The sequence below is a fragment of the Asterias amurensis genome, chromosome 1, assembly GCF_032118995.1.
Source record: "Asterias amurensis chromosome 1, ASM3211899v1".
In the NCBI taxonomy this organism is placed as follows: domain Eukaryota; kingdom Metazoa; phylum Echinodermata; class Asteroidea; order Forcipulatida; family Asteriidae; genus Asterias; species Asterias amurensis.
Genome location: NC_092648.1, coordinates 19,227,041 through 19,246,627, shown reverse-complemented (window position 1 = coordinate 19,246,627; position 19,587 = coordinate 19,227,041). Strand labels below are relative to the sequence as shown.

Here is a 19,587-nt window from a genome sequence, read left to right as displayed (position 1 = left end):
TTACAGGGAATACTGTTCTTACTTTACTATTCTTTGCGTACACAGCTGCTTGCTCTTTAAGTAAAGTATGGTTATCGCAAGCGCAGAATTTGAAATTGGGCCCAGAACTTTTGTCCAGTTTACAAAACCACTTGTCCCTGTAATGCATTTAGATCAGTTTGTATGTAGTTATGATTTCAAATTAAGCTGGGTCTCTCAATGGTAGCACAGCTTTACTAAACTAATCGTTTCTTCTTCTTCTTCTTTTCTGGATTTGTGTCTTTGCAGGTAGCAGAGAGGGCGCTATACTTCTGGAATAATGAATATATATTGAGTCTGATAGAGGAGAATTCATTAACTGTAATGCCCGTCATGTTCCCTAGTCTCTATAGGATATCAAAGGAACATTGGAATCAGTAAGTAACTCTTGGAAGGGTTTTCATACCTTTTGTTGCTCAAGTTTTTTCGGCCATGACATCAACCCCTACCCACTTTGAATGAAGATGTATGTAATTATCATTTACCTGTAGAGGTGTCCGTGTCATTAGTTACAAGTTTTTGAGAGAAAAAAAAGGGTGAAAATCACAGTTCAATGTTTTTAGGGGAGTCGCAGAGATTTGTTGTTCCTAGTGCTAAAATAATTTTCGTCTCACTGAATCGCAAATAAGGTTCGTGAAATTGTTTTACTCATTTCTCAAAAACTACAGCACCCCAGCAAGTAATATTTCAAGGGAAGCTTTCTACCACATTTATATTTTAACTATTATACACATATTGACTGGCCTCGGGAAATAGTCCCTCTTCTGGTCACTTGAAGTCCCGCGGGGGGAATAGACGTACACTAGCTACCGACAAGGATGTTTATTTTTTAGAAACCCATTTGCCTATCATGGCCCAATTTTGGCGACCCTTACACAGGTCTACTGATAGCATGATCCTCAGTTGGGCAACATTCTGTAATGATCATGGCTATATTTCACTTAACAAACAATTTGATAGAAATTGTATAGCCATAAAACAGAATCATGCACACATAAAAACTAAATATGGTTGGGACCAACTTGGTCCAGGAATTTTGAATTCATGCGAGACTTGCACAGTCTATTGTGAATTATGTATAAGACTGAAATCAAGAGATGCATAACCGGAAGTAACACAATCATTTATACTGAAACAAGCTTTGAAATGATGCGGGGGTTCCTAATCTTTTCATGGGATGGCTGATGTCATGTTATCTTTGATTCAATCTGTTTTATTCACTTATCCATTAACATAAGAGTAACCCGAGAAACATTAAACCCCCCTTAATCCTTCAATTTTCATGGTGCATGTTTCATGTTCATTTTTGAGGATATGGTCATTCACACTTGAAGGCATTTAAAGGGATGGTACACATTTGGTAATTACTCAAAACAAATATTAACTTAAAAACTGACTTGGTAACAAGCGTTGGGGAGCTGTTGATAGTATAAAACATTGTGGGAAATGACTCCCTCTGAAGTAACGTAGTTTTTGAAAAAAAGGTAATTTCTCACTAAAATATTAAAAGACTTCTAGCTAGAAGTCTTTTGTTCCTATCTGAAAGCACACAATTCTTCCAACAAGGGTTTTTTTCTTCCATCATTTTCTCCCAGATTTTCACAGGTTTATTATTTTATGCATATGTTAAGATACACCAAGTGAGAAGACTGGTCTTTGACAATTACCAATAGTGTACCTTCCCTTCAAGAGCACAAGATATTTTATGACTCTTCATTTTTGTTATGTCATGTAATCTAGTATAAAGAAACCTCAATTCTATGTATGTTTCTACCAAAAGTGTTCCCCCATAGAGTTAAAGTTTTTCCAGTAGAAATGACCTTTGCAAAATGAAAATGGTCTTGCCCTCTCAAAGATGAATTTTCCAGGCCACCTGATGAGTTTTACCACTGAGGATTAAAATTTATTATTATAAAAGTAGTAGTAAAGGACCCAGGCAAAGTTGAAAGCTATCAATGTTTCTCTCTTTATCTTAACTTTTCTTGTACTATGTTTGTTTTACAGGACTATAGTTGCACTGGTTTATAATGTACTGAAGACATTTATGGAAATGAATAGCCAATTGTTCGACGACCTAACATCTGGTTACAAGGTAGAGAGACAAAAGTAAGTATTGAGAGCAACTAAGTTTTTTCTTTTTAACATTTTCCTCTCTTTCAAAGAACAAAATTGGATTTAAGAGATTGGAAACCTAAAATCTGGATTTTTTAATTGCAATTTGATATATTAAAAACCAATTTTTGTGATTTGTGTTGGGTTTGGTTTTGAGGTTACTGGTGTTTTGGTGGGGTTTTTTTTCTTCAATTTCCTCTGTTTTATAGAATCAAATTATAAATCTGAATTTTTGATTTTTTTTTTATATATTTTAAAACTAACTTCGTGACTTGTGTTAGATTTTGTTTCGGTTTTGTTTTGACGCCACTGGTGTTTTGTAATTTACGATTTCCTCTGTTGTAAAGAATCAAATTTTAGATATTTTGAAAACCAAATTTGTAACTTTTTTTTCTTTTTTTTTTTTTACAGAGAGAAGAAAAAGGAGAAGGAACGAGATGAACTATGGAAGCGCCTGAGTAAACTAGAGATGAACAATGCTGCTAACAAGACCAGTAAGGCCAAGTAACGGCGGTCCCCAATTCCAGCGGTCAGCCTCTCCCCTGCTTGGTTCGGCTCGGCTCAGCTAGGGCTTCGGCTTGCCTCTGAGGCAAAGAAAGTTTAAAAAATCATGTCATAGTTAGCAGTTGACTGCCAAAGTGTTTTGTGTGTGATGCTTGCATCTAAACCAGGAATAGAAAATAAATTTGACACAAACATATCCACAGCTTTTCGCATTTTGTGGAACGAGGTTTCTGAGGAGAAGCAATTCCCTCGAAGTGTAAAAGAGGAAAAGACAACAAAACAAATCTCTTCTGTCTTACTGTGGAGTTGAGGGGCCGGGCTGTTAGTGAGGTTCGTGTCGCAACCTTTCGGTGACAGAAGTTAGTTCCTCAGCTTTTCTTCCTCCATGGTTCTTGTATTCATTAGATACTACAAATGTATTGTTGATTTTTATTATAAACATCATAAAAAAACAAAAACAGAAGACCATAGTTCCCCCCCCCCCTCTTCTTTTTCTCTCTTACTAATTTTCATCCGTTTTTATAGTTATGTCTGTTGAGATACTAGATGTGTTTGAAATAATGTGGCCAGAATAAGTGGATATGCAGAGGGGGGGGGGGGGGGGGGTGGGGGGTCTGGCTTTGATTTGTAAGCCAGGGGGAACTTATACTGCATATGATTTTTAAATTGTGAATGAGGCAATAGAAATGTTAATGTTTGTATATGTATGCATGAGTGTGAAAGGTCAACCTGAGTTTGTGAGTATGCGTGTGGGTGTCAGGTGAGTGTGAGAGAGTGTGGTCAGTGAATGGGTAATTTTCAAAATGGGATAATTATGGCCGAGTTGAATAAACTCTCATGCAACCGATTTGATAGACATTGTGAGTGTTGCACAGAGTGGGTGTTTCCAGATGGTATGAGCCTATTGTATGCGGGCCCAATTTCATATAGGTGCTTAAGCACAAAAAGTAGCTTAGCACAATAAAAATTACGCTTACCAGCTAAACAACCAAGTTACATGTACAATTAGTGACTGGCCTCCTGCTCATTTTTGCTAAGCAGAAAATCGTTCAGCAATATTTTTCGGCTTTAGAAGCAGCTCCATAAAAATTGGGCCCAGCACAATGTCATACTGAGGGAGGTTTTTAAAGCAACTGATTCCTAAATTGTAACAAGTCGGTGATTAAGTGACTTTGATCGCCAGCGCTGTTGCTGGCGACATTGCTCTTCATCCAAAGGGGGTAAACAAGAAATGGCGTGTGTCGTATCCAACGGTTTTAAACGAATGTTAATATTAATGTATAGATTGTATTGAATAACCCACTCTCATGAATGTTTCAATGTTATACAGAAAATAAATTCTTCCAGTTTGCAGCAGAAGTTTTTAAACAAAATTGAAGAAGTTTGAGTCCCTGTGGGATATTGCATTCTGCTATAGGGATGGCTAGCCTGGTTCGTAAATATTTTTTAGTTTTTAAGTGGACATTTAATTAACTTTTTTAACCAAATCTGTGTTGGTTATAAAACCTCTCTGCATGATGGTGAAATTAATAGACTGGTGCTTTATATGACAGCAAGATTGAGTGTCGGCCTTATCAATACACAATGAGCTTTATAAGTCTGGCACCTGGTACCACCATTTAAGGTACTATCATTGGTCTCCGGACATGGTCACAATCAGAACTGACCATTGTTCACAAATTGACACTGACGGTTAATACCAGTCCAAACCAGTCAATACTGGCAAGTTGAGGCTGATTTCTATTGTCAAATCAAGCCTTAAAACCAGTTGAAACCAGATAAAATAGAGCAACTTGAACCAGGTCAAGCCAGCTTGAACCAGTTCCAGCCAGTTTAAACCTGTTGACAATAGCATGTATTTAACAAAGCATCTACAAATACAGCCAAAGCCATGGCCAGATCAACTACAGCATTTTCGTGATCAAACTTCACATTTCTCAAAATTCCATGAACTTTTATGATGGCCTGCTGATTTGGTAATTTTGTCATTTATTTTTTACATAACAGAGATTAAGGAATAATCAAAGCTTCATACAAGTTCAGCTCGGTCATAGTGACAATGCATATCAGTAATGTTGTCCTGTAGCAATTTAAACAGTTAGCACATTTTGTTTGTTTTCCTGTGAGCGATTCTCCATGCACATTTTTGACTACACTGGTACGTAAACATTGACTGTAGAATGTCAGCATCTAACCGAATGTATTCATTTTTAAATGAATACCCAAGATAAGAAAACGAGCAGCCGCGTTAAGATCAGCAATATTTGAGAGGAATACTACAACATGATAGACAGTACAGCCAAGGTTTCTGAATGTTTTTAATTGATGTAAATTATGAAAAAGTGTTTGGGGCAATATAATGAAACTGTTGTGTACATGTTTATAGAATGTTAAAAAATAATAATAACAAAGACAAATTCAGATTAGAGGTACACATTTTTGTTTTGTAATGTGGAAACGTTAGTCAAATAAGTTTGATGACTGCAAAGTATACATGTAGTTGGGGTTATTTGTTGTTTTGAAAACAGAGTTGTACACAATTGACCTTTTTTGTTGTTATTTAAGTTTGGTTCCCCGTCCCACGTCCCACGTCCCCAAGCAATGAGTGTGTTTGATCTACTTTGGAGAGGATGTGCCTGGCTGTGAGAATGAATATGAAAGGATTGAGAAAGAAATGAAAGAAGTTGGTACTTCGTATGCACAGTGTGAAGTTCCGTCGTAATAACTGGTCGAGATGTTGGTAGAATTTAACAAAATGTTATAGCATCCAGCTGGTTCCAAACCTGCTTAGCAGAATTATCTGCCAGCTGGGTGTTTGAGACTGTTTTCTGAATGGTCACAAGTTGACCTCTTGCATTGGCTGCCTTCACTGTGGTTGAACAATGGAATCTTGCACGCGTTGTGCATAAGTCTTGGCCAATGTTTGGTCTTCATTGACCTCAGTGATGGTACTGTTTTGGGTCTTGTGACGTCATACGCAAGGGGTCTATTGATGGTCACATCTTGCTTCAGTTGATCCGTTGTATGTCAAATTTGGGATGAAAGCATTTAGGGTTATATACTTCACCCATATCTAAACGCCTGCCTATAGCAGAAACCTATAGATGTGCAATAGGTTAGTGTCTTTCTCTGTGCTTGCATTAACTAATGATGGGAAAACATGGCAACATATCATTCTAAAGAGAAAGAGTTTGTACTTTCCAATGGTATACAGTTTGTTGGGGGATATGTTCATTTGCAAGGCAGTAAAGAATTAATGTTTATTGCTTTGCAGCAATGAGCACTATGTGGGCTTGGGCAGGAATTGTGTGTTTGTACTGTGACCAGTCGGGCAGATATGGGTTCAAGCAGTACGCCTTACTCATCCTGAAGCTGTAGTTTAGATTCCCAGCCAGACCCTTAAGATCTTGTTCTGAATACTTCAGAACAGAACAGTTCAGCTGTGCACAAGAATGGATGAACTAATTGTGTTACAAGTATGTAAGCTTGAACGTTCGCCCAAGTATCCTTTCCTAAACGGTTTTGTTTCTAAGTAACGAAAGTCTAAGTTTGTTGAACTATAAAGCAGGGAACCAGTCAAAGTGTTATACCTCACATGATGTTTTGACTGGTTACGACGGAGAAATCCTTGATTAGAAAATTTAGGAAAATGGGTATGGGTCCGAGTTTGTATCGTTGTAAATGTCATACCCAGTGAACAATATTCTGCACTGCAGCCCCCCCCCCCCTTCCCCCACCCTCAAGAGTAGAAGAGTGTAAGCAAAAGTAAACTAGTTTGGAACAGTAAAAACCTTAGGAGCAGGCAGAATTGTCGATGATGAAATGGCACCACCACTAATAAGCAATTGAATTTGATAAAAGAAAATTTTAGCAGTGCTTGTTGATTTGTGGTCATGTTGTTGGAATTTCATTTTGGTTGCATCCAGTAAATAGCTCCAGGTTTTAGATGATTTTACCAGGAATGGATTTGGGTTAACTTTGACATGATGCGAATGAGACAATAATCCAACTGTATGTGTGTTGTCTGCTCTTTTCTTTTTTTTCTTTCAATAATGTCACTGGGTTGAATACTCATCAAGGAAACGAGGCAGTTCTATTCTACGGAACTTAATCCTACTATAAGGAATGTAGACCTCGTGCAAACTATGACTTTTCACAAACAGAGTTGACTTTGTTATGGCCTTCAGAAGACTATTCGAAGCTTGCAACATTTTATTTGAATGATAATTTGCATCCTAAGTGCTGGATGTCTCTGGAAAACCACTCTCTCCGTTTTTGGACCATAAAGATTTCAGCCTTGTGGTCACTTTTTCACAAAGCCTTGACAAAGCTCAGCTCATTGCAATTCTTTTGGTGTTCTTTATTTGATTTTGTTTTATTGGTTTGTGTTTTTTTTTTTTTGGCTTGTAGTGGTCTTCTGTATAATAAATGCCAACAACATGCTCAATATTTATACCAGATTCACAATTGCAGGTAGAGCAATGTAATCCTTGTAAATACTACAAATGCCGAGTATATAAACAGTATGGGCCCCAGTCGGCTAATAGTTTTATTGAGATGAACTGTAGATCTACATAGGCTTAATACATGTTTTATACCAAAAAAATATTTACAAGAGGAGTTGAAGTTTATATACCATGGCACATCTGTGATCATATTTTGATTTTGTTTTTTTGCTTTTTAAAACATAGGTTTATTTTGTTGTTGAAACAATTGGCCATTGTAGCACAGTTTTCTTTAACAAGATCTGTAAATGTGTAAATGTTTGTGCATTAAGTAAGAAGAAGAAGAAGAAAAAAAAATTGGATAAAAAATTTATTGAGAAAAAAAAAAGCTGAAATGGTTGCACATATTTCTTAGTTGGAAAGAAAGACGATAAAATAAAATAAAATAAAAAAAAACTAAAAAATGCATTCATCCATTTTGAAATCATTGCATTGTTATCATTGTGTCATTGTCAACTGGTTAAACAGGCTGGCTCCTTAAAAAGAAATAACACTTGTAAAATTGATAATGATAATGTTGATATAAAAAGAAATGATAAATTATGTAAGTTAAGTGTGTTAGATTTTTGAGTTGTCCGTAGCAGACCTGTCTAATTGCTTCATCCATTCACCCTATAAAATAAAAAAAAGTCATGGCTTAGTCATATCACATCTTAACTCCACACAGACTGCGGGCTTTAAAAAACAGTGGATTTTTATACACTACCAAACCTTCGTAGCAAGGAATCTAAATGTGAATATATTTTAGTACATATTCAAGTAAAAGTCTCTTTTTTTTCAAGGGAAACGTACAGTGAGGGTGGAATTGTTCCGTGTGGATTTAAGATGACAGTATTGTAGCATCCTTTCTATAAGAGCTTGCTGTGTACGTGGGTTAACCCTTTGACATTAGTCACACGGTCCTCCGCTGCATGCTTGTCTTTTTTTATTTTCATTACTTTTTTGGTCATTTTTATTTTTTAAAGGTCAATATTCTGTTCTGTACAATACCTCTTGTTATTATGGAATTAAATACAAAAAAAAATAAAATAAAATAATTAAATTGGAGATGTTAACTCTCCATCCCCACGAGTTGAAGAATTCTATTTGAAAATTTTGTGTTTGTGTTGTGTACTTCTTGGCTGTGTTTTATTGGAGGTGTAAATAATCTCTATTTCTAGAATGGACGGGTGAAACTCGGGGCCTCGTATATCTAGTCTTGGTTGAGTTAGAAAACCATAGGCCCTACATACATGCACTCAACACTACACACATCGCAACTAATCCACCGATGTTGAATAACGTCTTGCACCAAGACTTGTGTCATGCAATTGGAATATACTTTCTTATGTCCCTTGTATGCCTGCAGTTGTTTTTATTCTTTTCTCTACTTTGGGAATTAAACCCAAATTCAATTTTAACCAAAGTTTAACTAAGATGTGGTGACCAAGTGGCGTTGAAACTGGGCCTCAACATCGCTGCAAGAATCCCTTGATGCCATTCTGCATGCCTGATCAAGGCAGAGGAATAATTTACATGTAAAGGGGCATGCATTACCTGTAAACAAAACTGGAAATGTCTAACTCCTGTGTGGCTTGAATTTACATTTCACAAAAACATTTTCTATTTTCTGGACCACGACTTCTGGGCTTGCAATTTCTATGTTCAAAGCAACAACTTTGTTTTTGTCAAAGTTGTAAGCTGAACCTTGCCATGAAACCTGGTAATTGCAGAGTCGGGCTGGACGACGACAATGAACCTTTCTTGGCTAAATGAAACGAGGACAGACACTGCAGCCTCTAGAGTCTGCTATGTGCGCATCAATGACGTAAAACTAGCTTGAAATAATAAAAGTCTTTATCACAATGATATTGATAGTTAATTTAATAACAAGAACCATCTCAATGCGCTTTTCATAAGTGCCCTAGTCATTGGACTAATAACATTCCTTTAATCTTTCTCAGCTCCCTAGGGAGTATACAGCCATGAGCTGCCGTGGTGCTCCGAAGGCTTGTTCATACACATTATCAATCTCTACCCTCGCAGGTACCCATGTATACCCTTGAGTGAGGAGAAGCCATTATAGAAAGAATCTTGATCAAAAGCCATGACCGAGTTTCAAACTCACACTATGATGACTTAACCACCAGAAGATGAAATCAATGCTACTAACCAATCGGCCATGATGCCCTACTCACTGTAAATCATTTTGTCAAAAATAAGTGTACAAGGAATTTTGGATTTGTGTCTATTTTCATGATAGTTTATTGTGCTTCAGAAAAACGAATCACACATGAATTAAAAACAAATACAGGAGTATCAGGTACATCTTAGAAGGGTTAGAGTTCAGGTCTTAGGGTCATAAAACCAAGTGATCCATCACTCAAGACGTCTTCAGAATCAATATACTCTTACATAAGAATATCCTCATCTGATTCAAGTAAAAACTAAACACCGCAGAGTTTTTTGATCCCTCAGTTAGTTATTCATCTAGTGCTGCTCATTTATTACAAGATAAGTGTATTTGGGGTTCTCGGTCAACAACCTCTCCCTTGATCCAGTTTCACAACAAAGATTGTGAGATTCGGTCATTTACTGGTAATTCAGTTTTTAGTCTGGTGCCACACTGGTAGTTCAGTCCTATTCTTCCAGGTTGTTGCTGCAGCCAGCAGTCGTAGCCAAAGCCAGAGACGCTTTATTCAGAAACAGCATTAGTCTGGTGTCCCGCTGGTTCAATCCTTAGCCAGGTGCCCTACTGGTAGTTCAGTCCTTAGTCTGATGCCCTACTGGTAGTTCAATCGTTAAGGCACTATTTGTGCCTGGTGCCGGATCACTTTTCACAGTTCATTCTCAGTAACCAAACTTTGCATTCAGATGTGTCTTTCCGTCACCAGTTTGACCTATAACAAGATTTTACACACAAAAAAACAAAAATGGTCAAATTATTCGGAAAAAATTCATAGATCTTTGAGATTGGGTGATGCAATAGATTAGAGGATGGTATATCTGAAGGCAATTCCAAAGCTAGCCCAAACATCTGACATCACACTTTAAGGCTTGTGAATAACATATACTGTCATTGAGAACCTGCTGGTTACCTGCCAGATGTACCTTTGACCTTGCAAGCCATAAAAAAAGTGTTTTGGTCAATGGCCAGTGATCAATCAATGGCAAGTTCAACCGAAACAGTTATTGGTTACAACTGCCAAAATGCCCCCCAGTTACGGGTCTTACATGTACAGTATGTATTTGTCTATCCAATGAAACCATTGGGTTTGTCAGACCGTCTTTTTCTTTGCCTTCTAGAGTCTATTTTCACACAAAATTAAAGTGAAGTCACTTGATGGCACAGACTTACAGAGTAACCGACCTCTATCTATGAATACAAATCCACAGTGTTCTGTATCAATGGACAGCTCTTTGCATTTTGTGCGAGTAAACTGAAGAGGGTTCACATCCCACCCATACAATGCTTACCAACAGGAGGCAACCATTCAGCCACATCTTCTTTGTCTTCTTTCTCCTCCATCTCCCTCTCCGTCCCAAGTGTTCTAACTTTCTTTAAAGAACCCATCCCTTCATCATCTTCGCCGATTTTCGGAGGAGGCATCTTCCTCGGTTGCTCCTTGGCTCTCCCTGTCTTTATTGTCTCTGAAGAACTCCTTCCATCGTCTTTGTCACTTGTACCCTGAGGGATTCTACCAGAGGTTTGCATCTTCCTCGACCCCTCATCCATTTCCGCAGTACTCCTCACATCTTTCTCTCTGTATTCTTCGTCTGTCCTCTTTGACTGCTCCGGTTCTTCAGTCACGGATGATGCGGTCGCTTCTCCCGCATCCATGCTTTCCTCCTGGTCCTGGCCCTGGCCATTCAGCTTACGGATCTTGATTGGTATGAAGGGACCCAGTCTTCGAGCTGGGGGTGGATTTATCCTGTGTTGTGCTTGATCAGACTGCAATGCGACATACAGGAAGGTTAAGAATAAAGTATAAATAATAGTAAACTTGCGAGTACAACCATGCAATAATAGTTCTCGTTTAAGTGAGTGTTGGTTCTGGAAAAAGCTGGTTTGGTATCAATGTTTCAAACAGTATACCATCTTCAGGAAGGTGTTTAGGGGCATTGCAATAGTAGTAGCAATTGCTCACCAAGGACTAAATCAGTGATGCAAGTTTCAAGATGGTCTTTGGCTTTCATAAACCCTGATGCCCAGGGCAAACATTTCATAGAGCTGGTTAAAGCAGACAATTTTCTTAAACAATATTCAGGCATGATACTTGGCCATTGAAAAACGGTAGGAACTTTTTATAAAGTAGAAAAGGCTGACCTATATGTACACATGGTGCAGACCTTTATCTTTTCAGGCTATTCATCATAATTTTCCTGATTAACAAAAATCAGAAATCAGATCAAGTATACAGTGCTAACACACATCGGTGTATGCGTAAAAACCAAAATTAATATTATTCATCCCCGATGCAAATTTAACATCTATTACATCGTTGCGGTACCCACTGCCAAAACATAGGATTTGAACTGCCTCTAGCTGCCGGGCAACCTCGGTAGTCTAGTTGGTAAGACACTGCTCTAGAATTGCAAGGGTCGTGGGTTCGAATCCCACCCGTGTAACATGCCTGTGATATTTGTGCAAAAGACTCGGGAAAGTACCAAGTACACAGTGCTAACACACATCGGTGTATGGGTAAAAAAAAACAAAATAAATACAGATCAAGTAGAAATAATATTCTACAGATGAATCTCCCCCACCCTCTTCCCTCAATCAAAGCAAATCGGTAAAGATCCTGTGTGATGCCACAGAGCGGATGTTTTTAGTTTTATATAGTATTTCACTAAAAATGAGGCCTGAAAATATTTGAACCAAATGACATCAGGGAGTTCCACAGTCCCAGGGATCTGGTAGTCTTGTAAACTCACCTTGCCTTCAGGAGCAGACACTTCTCTGTTTGTCTCATTCATGTTCTGTGCGGTTGATTCACTGGCCGAGTGTTTGGCGGCTGGAGGAGAGACTAGGCCATCATCATCTTGTTCATCTTCTTCTTCTTCCATGTTGCTCTGACTCAGGGAAGCGGGAAAAGAATGGGAAGGTTGGGGTGCAGCTTTGGCTGATGGTATCTGTAAAACGGTAGAACTATTAAATTTGTGTACAATAGTGTTGATAAATTGCTCTTTTGTATTAAGGTGAATCTTTATACTCAAAGCAACTAATTGTCTGTAAATCTATCGAAGAGCCATTTTTTTTAGGTCTTCAGAAACAGTTTTCCCGAACATTACTTCAATTCAGAGGGAAACATTTCAAACGGAATAATTTCACAGAAACAGGGTTTCTAATATGAACTTCATAATAAGTAAGCTCTCAAACACTGATGGTTATTATCCTATAATCCAATATAATACCTTGAAAACTGTGTCCACCCTTTTTGTACTGACACGCCTGACTACATTATTGGAGCACTAGGGATCAAACCCTAGCCAACTATTTCTACTTACTGAAGTCTTGTTCTTTAATCCAGCGCGGCCTTTCATGGATCCAAACATAGGGAGCTTCTTACTGAGTGCTGCAAAACTCATCTGGCTGGATGGCCTGTAGAGATAACAGCAAAAATATTTCAAACTTATAAATTCTTGTCTTAAAGTTTCAAGAATTCATGTATAAACTTCATATTTGGGTAAATAAAAAGCAAACAAGAGAGGCAACACTTCGTTGGCTAAGTGCTATAAGGTCGAATAGGGCAATTTCATTCTCGTAAAAATCGAAAGGTCATTAATTGAAAAATGAGTCAAAGTTTGTAAAACAAATCAAAATCCAAAAGTAAATTTTGTGTCTTTCTGCAAACAATTACTTTGTAGACCACTCTTGATAAATAAACTCCATTTACCAGGAGGTCCAAAATATGCAAAAGCAATTTTATGAAATCAATACAATTTGCTTATCGGCCTTAAGATCCTCATGAGTTGTTTTTTGAAGTTTCATAAAAGTTCAGAATTTGCTATATAAATCAGAGGTCGCCATACTTCTGTTGTGCTCTTTGTTAGAAACCTCAGAAATTAGTTAAATCATGATATACTTTTTCAGTGCCGGCATGGAGGTAGGTTTTGCAATGTTGACCAATCGGACCAGTCTGGATTGTTCCTTCCTCAGTTCAATGAGCTGCAACTTCAGTTTAGCTCTCCACGTCTTGTCCATTGTCTTCCCGCTCTTGATACCCGCCATGAAGGCATCAAGGGAGTCATCTTCAACGACAGATGTGCTTTCTGAAAAGAGAAAAGTAACAGACACTATCATTACAAACACCAAACAGTTTCATTTGATGATCAGGGCCCAATTTCAAGAAGCCTGTAAGCAACAACAAAAATGGCTGAACACAAACAAATGCTTCAGAAAAAATGGTTACCAGCCACAATCCCATTAAGTTTACATTTTTGCCAATGGTGCCCCACTAATTTTTTTTGCTAATGAAATTAAGTCAAGAACACTTTAAATGTCTTAAATTTTTTGTTTTTATTTGAAAGACCTGACACATCTATGTTTTTAGGATTTTTAATTGCTGTTTACAAGGAGTTTATATATCTTTTAGAAGCATTGTAGATTTTTGAAGATGGAATATTTCTGAGTTGGACACTTACTCTTGTCTGTTACGGCCATTTCATTTTCTGTCTTTTTGATCTCAGCTTCGACATCGCTCAGCTGAGATTTCTGAGGAAGAGAGAGAAGGAAGAGGAACAGTTTGGTTACAACTACAGATAACAAAACAACTTAAAACAACTGCAGTTTGTCCTAAAAAAAAGGAGGAAAATGCCAAGGAAGGCAAGACTTTGTGTTTTGAAACTTAAACCACCCGAACAAAGATATTGACAAAATAGGGACACCGCCAATATAGGGCTAGATAGCTCAGTTGCCAGAGCGCCTGCACGTTAATCCGGAGGTTGTTGGTTCGAATCCCACTCTAGTCAATTCTTTGTTCAACCCCAAAAATAAATTTAAACCAGGCAGTTTTTTAAAAAGTCTGAATTCAGATAGAAGTCTGACATTTCTAAGCTCTGAAAACGAGAAAATCAGCTGGAAAAAACCCTGGTTTCTAAAACATTCTAAATGGCTTATCAGTATATCTTACCAGTGAGTCATACGTCTGCGCTTCTTCTTTAATCATGCCAGCCTTCTTCATACGGACCAGTCGTTTCTTCTCGATGACCCCAGTCCGATCTAAGAACGTATCGTCATCGCTGTCGTAATAATCATCTCCCTTCCAGTCCTTGGCTTTTCTCTTCTTACTCTCTGTTAACATCCAGGGAGATTCGACGACAATGTTAGAATATTATTATTAATGTTAGATAGTTTTGTAGATTCATTGCTTGATATTTGAAGAAAGAAAAAATTTTTGCATCCCCTTAAGGTGATCCCGTTTGAAACCCTGGACACATAGTAAGTACAGGTTGAATGACTTTTGATTGGCACCTTGAACAACAAGATTGACAAAATAGGGAGACGACATATACTCAGTTGGTTGAGCACATTAATCCAGATGACGCAGTTTAAATCCCACTCCAGTAAATTTTCTTGTTCAACCCAAAATCATTTAAAATTTACTCAGTCAGTTTCCCTTGTGGTTTATACCTAGTGAAAAATGAAAGCTACTTTTTTTGTTCACCAGGCAGACCCAGAAAAAGGACTAAAGAAAAGTCTGCAATTATCTTATTCCTGGGTAGGAATGTAAGAACACTTGACGGACCTCAAAGCTAAAACCAAAGTTTCCTGTTATGATAGCGTCTATATGAAACAACCAATAACCAATGACCAATAACAATTCTTGTTACCATGTGTTGCTTGTCTGAGTACACCATGCGCATCAAGGATGCGGCAAGCCTCCAATGCACAGGCGAGTACTGATTCCTTCTTCTTGCCGGATACGGCTGCCTCAGCGTAGATGGGTCTCCCACTTGAATCATCAATGGGTAACCTGAGACATTAGAAACCAACAAATTGTCAAGAGTTTGATGTTCAATGATAAGAAGACATTATAGGGTCAGTACATGTACTCGAATGTAGTCATGATTCTAAGAGGAAAAACATTCATGCACAATAATGGATTTTTATTTAATTTTTTTTCTCAACTATATTTTGCTTAGATGGAATGAAAAGAAATGATTTTAGATAACAATAGTTGACAATACGATAAGATCTGTTATCATTCAAAATTTAGGTTTTAGGTTTACTTTAAAATATTTGACAATGCCTTAAGCAACTTACTCAACTTTGCAGACAAATTGCTTATTGAAGCCACTCTCTTTTTCTTCAACATTATACTCAAGATCATAACCTGAGGTCAAAACAGAGTTGCAACTTTCAATTAGTGGTGTAAAAACAGTCACATTATTCATTAATCAATTCCTTTGTGCACATTTTAACTCCCAAATTGACTCCCAAAATGGAGGACAGGATGGGTGAATGTAGGTGCACTGTGCAAGGGGTCTATACAGAAAAAAAATGTTATGAAAATTTACACGCAACAGAAATTTCAATCGCAAGAAAATTCTCAGAACTATTTCCTTAAACCGTTTTACCTTCTCTTTCAAAGTAACCCCTGAGCGCTTTCTTGGGATCCTTGATGTAGCTGGCTTCTTTCTCTTCTTGTGTCATGATGGCATATGGGTTGTCTCCCATTGCATCTGCATCCTCAGCATCTTCCTCTAGAATAAATAAGATGATCAGATATTATAACATTGATTAACCTTCCTGATCTTGGTAACAGTGCGATTGTGTTTGGCGGCACAACGTTGCACAGTACAAATGATGTACATCAGTATACTCAGACCGTGTTGATGGATTCACCATAATATCATACTGCAGGCTGGCTAAGTTAATCTATCAATCAAAACCATAGTGGGTGATATTGAACGGTCATACAGTAGGAGGGTTGACTGTGTATTGCGCAGATGCATTCACCACATAATGATACCATATTGCAGGCTGGCATAGTTTATCTACCATTTAAAACCCTGTTGACATTTGGAGGGTTGACTTTGTACTGTGTGGGTGCATCCATCACATTACAGGGTTCAACTGTGACATTTCAATATAGGGCCAGTTAGCTCAAGACAGGTCAAGTTTTGTAGTCTCAGGATTTTTGGGCCTCAGTAGAATAAGCCTTTTTGAGGTATGGGGGACATGATAGGAGTGTACTGTTTGGTTTGGGTGTACACACACAAAGTTATCAAACCTTTTGGTGTTGTAGCATGGTGTCAGCCATATCTCAAAAAGGCTTATAATGTTCAAATGTTGAGTTTGAGTCTGAAAAATATCTTTCAATCCTGCAGATAAATCTGCTCTTAGTGTTTTGTTCAAATGAAACAATGTTCTCATTTCGATTCTAAATTTCTAGTCTCTTTTACTTTTGATTCTGGTCTTGTTGATAAAAAACTCGGTCCAGATTCTGAGCTACAGGTCGTGCGGTCTTAAGGATTTTCCCCCCAAAGCTGTGTGTACCAACCCATTCCCCAGCTGATGCCCGCATCCTTCTCCTCCTCCACAATGTCCATCTCCTCTTCCTCCCGTTTCTTTCTCTTTCGTTCTTCAAGCTCGGCCAGTTGATGTTGTCTTAACTCTCTCAGTTCCTTCACACTCAGTTCAGACTCTGCTTCTTGGTCTTCTGGAGGGCCCTGGGGATAAGGATTTAAACCATACTCAAGTTTACAAGGTCAGCAGTTATAGTTTGTTGTGACATGCACATAACAGGTGTTTTCTTTTTAAACTACCACAACTCAAATAGAGATATCCATGTATTGTATCTCCACCATGCAATAATTCAAATTCTTCATATGTTTAAGTTTGCCAGTATTTTCAACAACTTAATAACAAGAAGACAAACTATAAACTTGGCAAAAACTACTTAAATGCTCCGTCTGATGTTTTGACCCTAGCAAAGTCACTTAGTGCTAGAGTTGAAATGTCAGGCCATCAACTATTTTTATACCGATGTCCCTTTGGTTGATAAGCAGTTTGCCACACCTTGCCATTTTCTTAATTTTAATCTTTGTAAGATAAGTATTTTGAACAACCTGCAGGATGTACATGCGTGAGCTCCCGCCCAGCTTGAACATGTGGCCGACACGTATCCGATAATAAACCCTTCCCTGCATCTTCTGCTTGTTGACCCATGACCCATGAGTGCTACCAAGGTCATACAGATAGAACCCAGGATCACGATCGCTGTCTCCTGTTCCGCGATACTGCAACACCAGATGAAAACGAGACAAGGACGGGTGCTCCAATGGAATATCACACGTCTCCAACCGTCCAAAGACATGGAATGGCTTGGCAGTTAGCTCAATCTTCGATAGGATGCTGCCACCTTTGAGCACCTCCAGGTAGTAGTCCTCGCTCGGTATGCCACTCCAGTCAGGTTCTTTGTAAGGGAGGGGCGGTACTTTTGCAAGTTTTTCCGCAGGGGACTTTTCCTGTCGTTTCTTTTCGTGCACAATCGGTGAAGGAGTGGGCTCTGCTGAGCCATCACTTGTATTTGACGCTGGAGCATCTCTCTTTGGAAATTGTGGCCTTGTTGAAAATTTAGGCTTGGGGAACGCAAACTGTTTGCTACTCGGTTGTGATTCGGCCGAGTCCCCTTTGGAGTCAGGAGTCCTGAATTCCAGTTCTTCCTTTTTATCACTTGATTTTGCTTGACTTTTATCCTTATTTTTAACACTACCACTCCCTAGCAAGTTGGACTTAGATAAGAGTTGGGGGAGTTTGAACGCTATGGGTTTTTCAAAAGCACTCCCTTCCCCACTTTCACTGATGCGATCAGAAACCGATGATGATGAAACTGAAAATTCTTGAATCTGAGTTTTACTTTTTTGATGAGATTCTCCTCCAACTTCAACAGTATTTGTCTGACTCTCACCCAATGAGGTTTCTGTTTCCATGGTTGTGTCAGGATCACTAGTTTGCTTTCTAATGGTACTCATTATTGAGGTGCCATCATCGGGATGTATTTGGTCAATCGCACTCGCAGATGAGTTACTTTCTTCTGATGCTGCCGACGTTTTGTTGTCGTCCTCCATGGTGGCTGCCATTTTGTTTATGTTTTTTCACAGACATGACAGAGGGCGCTATATACAAATTGCAAGGTTTGCGGACTGAGATTAGAATCGGGTACAAATTATAATAAGAAAACTATGCTTAGCAAGTTTCTTTGTTAGGCAAGAAATGACTGGGGGACCAGTCGCAGCAATAATAGCTGTTGGTATTTTGTCTGTCAACCCTATTTCTGCTAAGCAAAAATTGTTCTACGCTAAACAGTTTCGTCCTAAGATGTCATGGGCACGCTAAGATCATATAAGATAAACTTCATGGGCACATGGGGGCCCATTTCATTAAAAAAAAGATACCTTTCTCTTGCTGAGCAAAAAAATGAGTGAAGCACCAGCCACAACATTAACATTGCGAACTTTTTTTTTTTTTTTTTTTTTTTGGCTTGTAACATGCTTATAAGTGCTTACTGAGCAATTATGTTTGTGTGCTTTTTATGAAATTGGGCCCCGTTCATTAATTATGCTAAGCAATAAACATTACCTAAGAAGTTGTGCTCAAGGTGGCATTGAGGCGGTGCAAATGCCAACCGAGTACTGAGTAAATATTTGGTGTGTACTGGGTAAAACCAAATTATTATTTATCCCGATGCAAATTTCCATCTATTAAAACCTTTTTTTTGCCGGGGTCACGGGGAAATATTTCCCTATCAGGCTATCATGAGTAAATAAGATACTGTTTTATTTCGCAAAAAGTGAAAACGCGGTGGCTCATTCAACTTCGTAAAAGCCAGCAGCAAGAGCTGGGTCAAAGTTTATTTTACCTTATAAGCACCGGAAAATAGCTTGCTTATTATTATTTTTTTTACACATATTACTGGTGTGGCCAAAATTCCATGCAATACATTACTTTGACTTTTATTTGGCTGTTTTTTATATACAAAGCATAAGAATTGCGTAGAGTCTTGGCCGCCGATCTGATTTTACTAAGCAAGGAGATGCCTCCATCTTGGTCAAGTTCCTCGTATCGAATCACAATAAAGAATCATTTTGCAATGAGGAACCAGACTATTTTGTTATACCAGCCTCGGTTTGGTAATAGTAGAAATTCAAGATGGCTGCACCGTGATGTATATTGGGCCCAGTCATCAACATGTATTATAATGCAAGCCCTACAAAAATGCCTGTGACGAAACAAATCTGATTGATATATTCATGTTCATGAATGTGCACGAAAACAAACTTAAATGCACCAGTAGCCTACTAGCTATAATAAAGAGGAACCATTGTTTAGGCGAAAATTAATTAATTGGTTAAATTGTTGAAATTGACCAAGAACAGCTAGCTAACGGTCATCTCAGACAATTGTTATCTAAACTAAGCCTATACAATGAGCAGAACAGGTGATGTGGATGGGTGAAAGATG

General features: G+C 38.2%; 2 protein-coding genes across 2 annotated transcripts in view; one reads left to right on the top strand and one right to left on the bottom strand.

Annotated features, from left to right (window-relative positions):
- LOC139949220 (serine/threonine-protein phosphatase 2A 56 kDa regulatory subunit epsilon isoform-like) overlaps positions 1-8,210 on the top strand; it is a 58,189-nt gene extending 49,979 nt beyond the window's left edge. The window contains exons 11-13 of the mRNA XM_071947923.1: positions 268-395; positions 2,023-2,124; positions 2,542-8,210. Coding sequence (XP_071804024.1) covers positions 268-395; positions 2,023-2,124; positions 2,542-2,638 — 327 coding nt within the window. The 3' untranslated portion in view covers positions 2,639-8,210. The remainder of the gene's footprint in view (positions 1-267; positions 396-2,022; positions 2,125-2,541) is intronic.
- LOC139948367 (uncharacterized protein ZK632.2-like) lies at positions 7,003-18,207 on the bottom strand. The gene is made up of 12 exons (XM_071946875.1): positions 17,193-18,207; positions 16,625-16,793; positions 15,699-15,824; positions 15,385-15,454; positions 14,952-15,094; positions 14,252-14,412; positions 13,764-13,833; positions 13,205-13,391; positions 12,627-12,720; positions 12,054-12,251; positions 10,596-11,070; positions 7,003-10,018 (listed from the first exon to the last, which is right to left on the bottom strand). The coding sequence occupies exons 1-12, from the start codon at positions 18,204-18,206 to the stop codon at positions 9,969-9,971; spliced, it is 2,757 nt and encodes a 918-aa protein (XP_071802976.1). The 5' UTR covers position 18,207; the 3' UTR covers positions 7,003-9,968.
- Between the last annotated feature and the right edge of the window lie 1,380 nt (positions 18,208-19,587).